At 35.3% G+C, this 11,919-nt stretch overlaps 1 protein-coding gene across 1 annotated transcript in view; it reads right to left on the reverse strand.

Annotated features, from left to right (window-relative positions):
- Window positions 1–11,919, reverse strand: part of LOC106937284 (attractin-like protein 1) — a gene marked incomplete at both ends in the record, with an annotated part of 80,993 nt that overhangs the window by 40,351 nt on the left and 28,723 nt on the right. Inside the window, 2 exons of the mRNA XM_015018712.1 lie at window positions 1,048–1,126; window positions 1,890–1,984. Coding sequence (XP_014874198.1) covers window positions 1,048–1,126; window positions 1,890–1,984 — 174 coding nt within the window. The remainder of the gene's footprint in view (window positions 1–1,047; window positions 1,127–1,889; window positions 1,985–11,919) is intronic.

Below are 11,919 nucleotides of genomic sequence, written 5' to 3' on the forward strand. Positions count from 1 at the left end.
TATATGAATATGTTGGTAGTTTTTCCCCTTAATTCATTAAATGCTAGTGAAAAGGAAGCAAACAGTAGTTGTAGCTAAGCTAATTATGCTAAATGTTTGATAATCTCACACAGTCTACCCACCTCTCTCAGAGAAAACCTGGGTTATAAATGAACACTCTTGCCTTTTTCTCTCTCTCCCTCTCATTGAATGCATTCAATGCATTCTCACTGATAACAGTAACTGAAACTTTATTGTCTTCCAAATCTTCATGTTTTAAAAGGTTGGTATACCTTCAAGCTGAATCAGGCCATGCCAACAGATCAGACATTTTCAAAACCAGGATGTAAACTTTTCGTTTACTGAACAACACACGGCGCTGATTTCAGTTCACGAAGGCCATTCAGCCTCCTGCAGCTGTTTCCAGTTCCTCCGGCTTTTACATAATCAGACTGTAGGTGAGCTGAACTCCGCTGGCATTGACCTTAAAGAGCTGTGCGGTTCAACAAAGAGAGCTTCAGTTTCTACATCAACTCATACACCTGCAGGTTTATAAATGTCACATCTCACTGCTTAGGCTGCAAGAAAATAAATACCGGGCTGATTACAATGTTGAAAATCAGGAGATGAACTCTATTGTCATGTTAAGTTTGTTTAAGAGGAGCAAAGTTAAAGTGAAGAAAAATGTAAAGCCTCTGGAATCTTGACAGCAGCAGTTTTATCAAGATTTTCATATTTTTTTCTTACCATTTAAGGTTACAGCAGATAATATATTCTGTGCAACATGAAGTCTATAAAAATTGTGGAAATGTTATTTGGAATTGCAATGGGTTCTTTTTTTTTATTATTTCCTTTAACAAAAAATATATTTTAAAATGTCTATTTTATCCTGGTTTTCATTTTATTGGAATGAAAGTGAATGTTCAACTACATATTTAAACCCTGGAAATACACCAACTACACTTACAACTACAAAAATCATGGATAGCAGCATCACTAAAAGGAAAAGGAAGAAGAACTCTGTGACATATTTATATCAGAAATATGTGACATAAAGCTACGGCTCACCTGTTGAGCTGAAGGACCAGGTGATGTTTAGGTTGAAGTTGTTGGAGGCATTGATGGACATCTCCAGGTTTTTGTTGGCCTGAACAAAAAAAATGCAAAAGATGTTTTAGTAAGCTGTTGTTCCAGATGTGGCCTTGAATTTGATTGTTCCACTTCAGACAAAATAAGATGAGTGTTTGTCATCAGTTTGCTTTCTGTCTGCAGTGTTATAATGAAATTTGGATTTGAATAGTCTTTTGATGAGGAAAAACCCGTTCCCATATTCTTCAAAAATATCTTTGGCTTAAATGGAACATTTTTGTCACGACCCCATTTTCTATTTGACCTATGAACTTTTCAACTGGACTGAAAGAGAAAATTTGCTTTGAGAATTAATTAACCGAAACTTTGTGTTTGTAGAAACTAGCTGTGTTTCTATTATAAATGTGCACAAAACTTTGTTGATATTCCTCGAAGGTTGAAAAAATATAATTTTGCATTTGTGGTGTTTCCATTAAATAAGAAGCGTAATTAAAATCACACATGAAAAAGTTTGTTCACCCTATAAGTCATTAAAAACAGGTAGCACTAACACTATCCTACCACTTCCTGTCATCTTCTTCATCATTTCTGCCAGTAGGAGCATCCAGTTGTTGATCATTTGACTCGTGTGATGTGAAAAAACGGTTTCCTATGTAGCTGAAATTCTATCGCAAAAACTTAAAAAAAAAGAAAAATATGTTATTTTTGTTGCTGTGTTTCCATTAAATTAATTTATTTTCATAATTCCAGTTTGCACAATTGTATGACCAATGGAAACGCAGCTAATGAAACATAGTAGCTGATATAGTAGTCCTAAATACCTGTTCTGGTGTGGCCACAAAGTTGATGGCGGTGTAGTGGCGGTCATCCTCCTGAAGCAGGCTGAAAGTAAACTGGTAGTCGATCAGCAGGTTGTCTAAGAAACAAAAAGAACTCAGAATGAGTTCAACAAGCGCCACTTCAGGACCAAAACCGATACTTTTGTTGTGTCTGATCTCAAGTATCCACTCATTCCACTGCAATACAAGCATTCCAAATATAATTTCCACCCCAATGTACTTCATTAAAATCCTTCACAGAAGCAGATTTATGAGAGAGCAAAAATGTGCTGTTGGCCACAAGTCAATATTCAATTAGATGACTAAAGCTACAGTGGTTGAGTGTTTTGGTAAATGATCACAATCTGTGACAAAAGTAAATACTGTTGAAGGAGAACGCAAACAGATGTTTTCTAAATGTGAACTTGAGGAACTTCACCATGCCCGTCTGCTTTCTCAAACAAGCGTCCAGATAGATCAATAAACTAGATCAAGATTCTTAAATAGTCATGTCTTTGGAGTGATTTTTATCATTTGTGAAAGCAGCTCCACATTAGTGTCTGGGGCTGCTTTGCTGCCAGAGAAACAATGAGGAGAGTACAGAATGAATTGTAAGTAATTCAACCTCTGGATGAACAGCAAAAGCCTCCCTGGATCACCATGTCCACCTGCTGGAAGTGAGGGAGGTGGTGGAGGGGGTTAGTGGGGTAAGACCAGGAAGGACAAAGGCAGAGAAGAAGTAAGATGAACTCAATCTAAAGGGATGGCAGCTGTGTGGCCTGGTAACGGGAGGAAAGAAGGGTTTTTTTCTGTACAGTAGCATGGCTGCTAACTCCTAGCATGTTGATCTCAAAAAACACACTTCATAGAGTGAGTTAAGATGCAAAGCTTAGCCAAAATGCTGTCAACAACATTTGGCTCATCACTAGCATGTTGACTAACAGAGACTTACTCCATTCAGCATGTAGCTTAGCTTTATTTAAAAATCAGCTAAAATGTGTTTAAATGTTACTTTAATGACGAATAGGGACTTAATCCATTCACTGTGAACATTAGCGTATATGTCAAAATTAGCTAATAGCTAAGCTAATTTTGTGAAAATGTGTCCACCCAGGTGAAAAATAAATATACTAAGTAAAATTTTAGCATACTTGAGCATACTTTAAGTCAGACTAAGCATACTTCAAGTTGAAGTGTTATATTTTGGAACAACTAATTTTGTGCTTAGTGTGTTTTACTAGTAATTAAATTGTAGAAAATCACAATTTGAAGTGTACTTTGTGTACTTTCACATACTTTTTTGGAACAACTAAAGTTATACTTTGTATACTTTAAGTATACAGCTTTCTATGTAATATAAACGTGCTTGAAAAGTATATATTAAGTGTACTATTTTTGTGATTGAATTACATTTAAAATATATTTAGAATATCTTCTAAGTATATAAGCATTACCGGTACATATTTTATATATTAGTAGTGTGATTACAGTATGCTACACTTACTCTTTTGGTTTAACATAATTGCTAATTAAGTACACATTTTAGTTACTTATTAATGTCTTTTATTATTATTCTTTGCCACGTTGTACATTACATGCTTCATACACACTACAGTACACAGAAGGATCAATTACAACACACTTTCTGGCTGAAAAAAATTACATTATGAAGTCAATATATTCACATTTTACAAGAGTGCATTGCCAATATACTATCAGAGAACTGTACAAATTGTCAATATATTAAAAGTTTACAGACAATATGCTCATGAAAATTTGCATAATAAAACAATATTGTCACTTTAGAGGAAATGTGAAAAACATTTCACCAAGGACAGAGTATTGTTTTAATACAATGCCACAGTATTCCAGTATTACTCCAGACAAACTGACATTTCTCCTTCCCAAGAACAGTGAGGATCAATGACAGAAGATTCCCATTCACTGCACAACTGTACTTAACAGAAACCTACAATAAGAACAATTGAGCAATTAAACAGAAAAAGCACTAGTAGTTTTAAGAGTAAAGAAAAATGGCAAAGAAAAAAATATGATTTACAATTTTTAGACATGGACTTTGATTGATTGGGACCAGATGCCTTGAGTGAAAAAAAAAAATTCTGGGTGGCTGGTGGTACCCATCTCCAGCAGTCATTGGGCGAGAGGCTGGGTTCACCCTGGACAGGTCACCAGTCCATTACAGGGCCCTGAAAGCTAACAATGAATAAAATGCATGAAAGAGAAATGGCAGATTAACAAGGCAAATACATTCTGTCCAATTATTTTAAAATCAAATCATGTTTATTAATCACTTAGTGTTGGAAACACACCAATTTGTACTGCTGTTAAAAATGTAGCCAGCTGCTCAGTGTAACACAAAAAACAGCATACCTTATACCATGAAGACGTTGTGGAAATTCATCCTCAAAACTGGGGTAATAATCCAGTGGAGCCAGAGCCTCTTCTGAGACAAAAACGTATTTAGGTTTTTCATACTGATTTGCTTAAACTGCAAAAATATGTTGAAGATAAAAACGATAATGAACGACTTATAACAACAGCCTCACAATATCAAAGTCTCTTTGGCATACTGAGCTTAATTAAAACCAGGTTAAGTTAATGAAGAAAACTATATTAAGTGACAGCAAACAGAGCCTCCATGCAGTTATAACATGCAGTTGAATGATTGTTATAATAATCATAAAAATCACAATAAAATTGATAAATTACTATTTCTGAAACCAACGTACGTTTGTTTATACATTTACTGCACTTTTTATAATTAAACTAAGATAATTAAGATTTTGATGCAAACTTACCACCAGCTAGCATCACATCAGCAGCCTTTGTCCCTTCAGGTTCCTTTCGTGACCCATATTTAATTTCCATCCAGATCTTGTCCTGTTGTCTAACTCAGACTAGGACGTCATCAACTTAAATTTACTAAAACTACTAACTCTTATCAAGGCTCTCTCTACTTGTTGCCTCAAAACTTTTGAGGCAACATTGGGTGACTAAAAATGGTGAATTTGAACAGCATATCTAATCCTTTTGTGTGATGTTCTTTTTATGGTGTTTTTTTTTTTTTAAATGAAAGTGTGCATTAATACCATCTGGTCTGGAGTGTGAACTGGAGCTAATACTGTTCACTAATTTTACATCATACATCTGAAAATGGATTGGGCAAAAATAGCTTCTGTGTTTTAATTAAAAAACTGAAAACAACAGATTATATTTGAGAGATGTAAAACTGGAGACACCTGCTACATTTAGTGTTAAGGTCAAGTACTGTTTTTGTTGTAGAACCTCTGTCACTAAACTGTCAATGTTTGATGTTTTGAAGCATGAACACTTTATTTACTTTGTTAAACAACATTACATCAAGTTCCACTATAAGGATTGTTTTTTTTTTATTATTCTTTGCCATTTTAACAAAATAGTAAAAGATTATTAAGGCACCAAAAAAGGCATACTTCATTAGCCTAAAATATACACTGAGATGTAACATATTTAACATACTGAAATTTCAGTAGATTTAATAGTTTGCTTTTAAAGTAAGCTTTAAATTAATTTAAAAAAATTCTATTTTGAGCATATATTTTAAAATATACACAAAATATGATTAAAATCATATTGTTTCATTGGTGCACTGAGGGTTCTTACATAAACCAGCCAGAGAGACGCTGAATGGAATCCAAAAATAATCTTAATTTATTACAAAAAAGTTAAAAAATAATTAAACAATGAAGAACTGGGCCCAAAAACTGAGGTCAACATAACAAACTACAACTCAGGTAGTAACACAAAGAACTCAAGCTCAAAACTGACCTAACAAACAAGACATGAGGGGAACTTAAATAGTGGCTGATCAGACCACTGCTGACACACGAGGGGTAATTAAACATACAAAAACTTAAACAAATACTAATCAATATAATACCAAATCTTTAAATTAAACAAACATTAGAATGAAACTACCAAATAGAAGAAACATTAAAGAAATGGTCAAATTAAACTAAAGAAAACCAAATTTCCCCGTCCCCTGACAAACAAATGGAACGGCCCGCTGAGGAGGTTTTGCCAGCCATATATGGATGTCAATCAGCTGGAGCTCTTCTGTGACCCTCCAGCAGCTCCAAAGGAAACTGGTAACTCAAACAAATAAATGTGTTGCATTTAACAAAAATATAAAGAACTGACAAATAAAGTTAGCTAAATGTGTGCACTCCAGATAGTCAACTGAAAAGTCAGACTAATGCAAATAATTTTTTAATAAAAATCTAAACTATTCACTAATTAATGTCTAAATTAATGTAAAGGATAAAACAAACAAAATGATTACCATTCAGGTCTGTGTGACAGTAGGGTCAGCTGTCACACAGACCTGTGTGCTCAAATATGTATTGAGCAAATACATATTTTGTTCACTTAAAGTCTACTTTTATTTAATATATTTATTATAAATGTATTGTGGTACCATTATATTCAAATGTGTTTTAAAGTTATAATGTCAAAATTGGTACAAGCATGTTGTTAGTATACTTCACATATGTAGTACACTTAATACTTAGTATGAAAATGTACTTACAAAAATATAAGTATGTTTTAAATATACTAAGGTATTTATTTTTTCACCTGCAAACATATACAGCAGAACAGGCAGTAGCTTTTTATTTTTATCTCTGACAAGCGTTCGTGTTCTCCTACTATTTTCACAAGTTTAACCTTCCAGCCCCAGTTCAGTCCAGGCCAGTTTCACCACAGATTCTGAGAAATTTGACCTAACTTTACAACGATTCGCTTTCCAGCTTCACTCCTAGCATTTATGATACATCACTCCAGTGGCTGATATTTATCAAACCTGAAAGTAATAACTATATTTGTTTGCCAAAAAAGTAAAGTTTGCCAGTAAAAGTCTTGACTCAGCTGGTTTGGAAGGTTAGTTAAAACGTTACATTTTCCAGCCCATAAAACATCTTTCCAGGAAGACGATATAATAAAATTTTGGGATAGATTTGTGCTCACTAAAATGTAATGTGAGACAGCAGTTAAGTACTGCTCAATTCCTTCTCATGAGGCATATATAAAGGGAAAATAGGACATAAGGCTAAAGAGACATGATGTTAAACTTGCATATTAAATTTTGTGCTGCTCCAGAAATATGCCTTATGTCTGAGGAAAATCAGGTTAATGTGAACAACACACAACAGTTCTTATCATTTTTTCTGGCAGTATCTAAACTATACATGTATGTCACAAGTGCAGGCAAAACCAGAGGAGGAACATAATGATGAGTTTTTAATAACTATAACCAATCAGCTCATATTTAATAATTACATCATCAGACGGATCAGAATATTAAGTTATGTGGAAATTTTGTTAAAAGCCAAAATGCAAATAAATGCCATTAATGCAAAATACCAATTTCAGGCAAAATAATTTTTTTTTTTTCCAAATCAATTTTTTACTCTATAAAATTTATCAAACTAACAAAATTGCCAGTGTGTGTCTGTGTCTGGTAAATTTTTGGTTAAAACAAGTTTGTTCATTCAGTGGCGAGAGAATCCAGAAACTTTACACAAATTAAAGTAGCGATACTTCATACAAAAATAACTTGAGTAAAAGTAAAATTATTATTGTTAATCTTGTTTTCATGTGTTGCTTTTAACACAGAGCGTTTTGTGTGAATCTTTATATAAAGGCTGTTTCTATTCTATTCTAAAAAGCACAACGGAACAAAATTACTCCTAAAAGTAAATTGTTTCTAAAAAGTTACTCAAGTAAATGTAACTTGCTTCCAACTCTGCCTGGCGCAAAAACGTTTCATTGAAAAACATGAGCTTTTTTTTAATTGCCATGTTTCCATTAAGGGTAATTCCAATTTGCGCAATTTTATAATCAATGAAAACAAACCTAGTGACAAGCTACGGGCTGACAGACTGAGGGAAAGGGAATAATTAACACAGAGAGCTGAATGGCAAAATAAACGAAAATAATCATCAAAAGGATTAAATCAACTAACACAAAGGAATGAACTGATATGTTGCCAAAAAGAAATGTCCACTTCTTCCAGCAATGTGCTGCTTTCTAACCTTTGGTGTCTGAACTCAGCAGAGACACTGTGAAGCTTTTCAGCTTACAGAGCAAAAATAAGTCTGTATCACACTGCAGGGAGAGAGTCTGTTATCACCTTCCTCTTAGTTGTACAATCCCGGGGCGTCACTGAGACGAAAGCAACTTATGTTTGACAAACACTCTTGTTTTTTTCAGCATTCATGGCAACTTAGTCTGAACAGCAGATACGATCAGATAAAAGAGGGTTTTTCTTCTTCCCCGCTCTCTTCCAGGAAGACTTGCTCTGATGCAGCTCACTTGTTTATCACTAAGGGTCACAGCAGTAGAGCATGTGGGGTTTTATTTGTCAAGAAAAAAAAGGATGCAGACTTGTGTGTGTGCACATGTGTAAGTGCTTCTCCAATGAATCCAGGGTGTAAATTCCTGAATATATTATGGTTATGTGTGTTTAAGAGCATACAGGTGTGCATTTCTTACCGTCTTGAACTGTTAATTAGGGAGGCGAAGAAATCAAACGCATTTAACCACAAAGATGACATAATATGTCCTTTCTGAGCTTAATGTCAATGCAGTTGGGATCAAGGTTAAAGTTTCATCTTACAAAACCTACCTGTGAAATCTAACAGTAGTTTCACTTTCATAATTACATGTGAAAATTCACATTCCACATAAATCACATTAACATGCCACATTGAGAAATGTCCTCAAGTTCAGTAATGTGTAAGCTGATGAAGCCAAAACAAGTGCAGACTACCCGGTGTGGAGTGAGAAGACGGAAACTCCCATTCAGAACTTAATCTAGTGGAGATATCTGCAGCGAATAGCAGCAAGCAAAACAGGCGTCAACTCCCCAACAATGTCATTTTGTCAGAATGTCTCATCGACATTTCATTCAGTGCTTGTTATCAACACATTATTTCCCATTTGCAACACTTTCCACATGGAGAGTGGAGCGCAATGTGCAGCGTCACGGTGTTCAGAAAACAAGTGAAATAAACAAGAAGACCACAAGGATTTCACACTGAACATGACTGGAGGTCAAGCTGGAGTTGATGAATCTATGGGAAATTCATCTTGGCTTAAACAACAATGCATAAGACACCAGAAATGTTACAATTTGTTATTCAAACAAACTGGGAAGGGAAGACAGGAAGAGAGAAAAATTTATACAGTGGCTTTCCAAACTAGATCCACATCCGCCCATTGGTTCTCACAAATGGGAACACATTTATACACTGAGATGCACACAGTGTTTGGCAGAAAGGGTCTTGGCGAGAAACCCTCTCAGAAGGAAGCTGGATTTGAACCAATAACCTACTAATTGCAAAATAAAGTGCACCAATGCGCCACACACATACGTATGTAAAAAATATCCCTTATCTGGGGCAAATCAGATAAGGGTTTACAGCCTTTGGGTTGATGCTGTTAGAGGTCAGTGAACCCTGTGTTGAGATCTTCACGGCAGGAAAATGCGACGCAAATCTGATTTTTTTTCTTTTTTGTGGCAGTCTGAATGTCCCATTTTCAATCTTTTCACTCAAAAAACCTAATCCGATTTGTTCTACTTTCACGTGGTACTAAATCAGACACATATTCGTTAGATTTCAAAGTGTCTGGAGTCAGAATGTTGCATTTAATCCAACCTTTAAGTCATTGATGAGAAGAGTTCTGTCGATAGGAGCTTAAGGAGAGGTGCTGACAGATTAGGCCAAAAGTTTACGTAGCATGTTGAACAACCACGAAAAATATTGGATTTCAGCCAAAAATCTGAACTGAGCATCAAGACTTGCTGTATGAAAGCTGTGGCTCCTGCTCTATGTGTGTCAAGTGACCACTTCGTTTCTGTCCTCCAACAGTAGTATTGTTAACCTCAAACAAAAATATGTAGCCTGGTGCTCCTTTAGTTTTTCTGCGTAAAGTTGCTGTTGATTTAAGATGCTACATCTGCCAACCACCACAAGAGGGTTCTGCATCAACATCAGCAGCCTGTCAACAACATGCATTCCTTTGGCCTCAGGATACCATTATCAAGAATCTTTGGCACACAACAGATTGTAGCTATAATGAATGTCCTCCAGTCAGAAAAGCTGTTCAACACCCACTTCTTTAAAACAAAGAATGAAATTTGAAGTGGCTGAAACATTTTCAAAGAATAGTTTGTCTTGCACATCATTTTAGCCCTCAAACAACAAACCTTAAAATCTAAAAAACATGTCAAATTAACTCCTTTTAAAGCCTCAATACTCACTTCTTAATCTATATCAAACTAGACTGTTCAGCTATTCTTTGAGTTTGTCTCCAGTTGTGTTTTAAATGAGATTACTGGGCCTGGAGGGTATAGGGGTCTGCTCTATGCTGATTGGTTTAGCTGGTCTTTGAGTCGTCTGCTGGTCCTGCCAGTGGAAGCTGTGGGACACTCACTGGGAGACCCTAATGAGACATTCCTTGTAGCTTGCTATGATGAAGTATGACAGTGGTTCATTAAATTGTTGTCGTGGCGATGCCCGCTCATAAATGCGAGCCAGACTGGGGAGCAAACTCATTAAACTGCAAAGTTATCTTTCATCAATTGACTAGCGGCTCGATATGAATGCCTTTACTAAACCAAGGCGACTGTCTGAGCTTCAGCCTCAGAAGACATGAGGAACATGGCAGCCAATAGCTGGATGCTTGGGATTTATTATTCTATTCATCAGGTTCATCAACATAAATTTCTGACAGGTGCTGCAACATGAACTTATAAACCTGGGACTAGCTAATGGGACTGATATTTGCTGTTTTAATTCTGAGGCCAAAGTAATCAATGCAGTCGATCCAATGAAGTAATAATACATCCAGCCTTATAATATGCTGTTTAACTTCACTGCTTTCAAACCCAACAGAAGACCATTTGTTTGGAATAAACAGTGTATTTTACCTCTGTTAAAATACCTGATTTTTATGGATTAGTTATGGAGATTTTAATGCGTTAGAAATGTAACACAATTATTTTGAGTGGAACTTTTGTATTTTTGTTTCTGGTACGACTGTAAATTTGACACTGGTAACATCCTGAAACCAGAGCAACAGACGGCAAGTCCACTTTTATTGGCCAACAGTGGGTTCATCTTTGCGTCAGAAAACAAATTGATAGGACACTGGAAGAGTCTTATTGTGCTCAAGTTGTTGCTAAATAGAGTTAGCCTATCAGTGAAGCTATTTAAGCCTAAAATCCATGAATAATCAAGGATTGCTGAAAGAATGGAAAGCTGAATGGGGAAAATAGCACTTTGCACCAATCTGATAGTTAAATAGTCTAAAAAACAGAATGAAAACTAAAATCTGTGTTGTTGAATACATTTGTCAATTTATTCAATAATTTAGTGGCAAAAAGGGGTTTTGAATCGAGAATGTTGCATATTTTGTCGATGTATGGTTTTCGATTAAAATGCTATTCATTAATTACAGATAATAATTGTCATATAATTACGGACAATAATGGTCATTGTATACAATAATTGTTGTAAATATCTATACAACAATTATTATATAGATATTATGAATTTAATTGCACCTTTAAAACTGAGCAATAGATAGATAGATAATTTATTAGTCTCCCATAGGAGAAATTTATACTGGAAAGCAGAGGCCAAAAACTGCAGTACAACAATAAAAAGGACATAATTAAAACAACAACAATAAAAGTACATAAAACCATAAATGTCAGATCAGCAGTACATCCCCAATACATCCTCTACATGCTACCCTTGGTCATCGTCTGGACCTCATTTTGCACAGCGTTCAGCGTGCAAGTTGTCCTTGGATTAATAAGGAAATTGTGACTTTGAGGAGAATATGTCATAAAACTGAACACTAATGGAAATGTACTGGCCTAATGGATCACAGCAGTGTTGTGTTCAAGACCACCTAACCCGAGACCAAGACAAGACCAAGACCAGAGTGTATCGAGACCGAGACA

Source organism: Poecilia latipinna, unplaced genomic scaffold, assembly GCF_001443285.1.
Source record: "Poecilia latipinna isolate Pla-1442-1.1 unplaced genomic scaffold, P_latipinna-1.0 Scaffold2311, whole genome shotgun sequence".
NCBI lineage: Eukaryota > Metazoa > Chordata > Actinopteri > Cyprinodontiformes > Poeciliidae > Poecilia > Poecilia latipinna.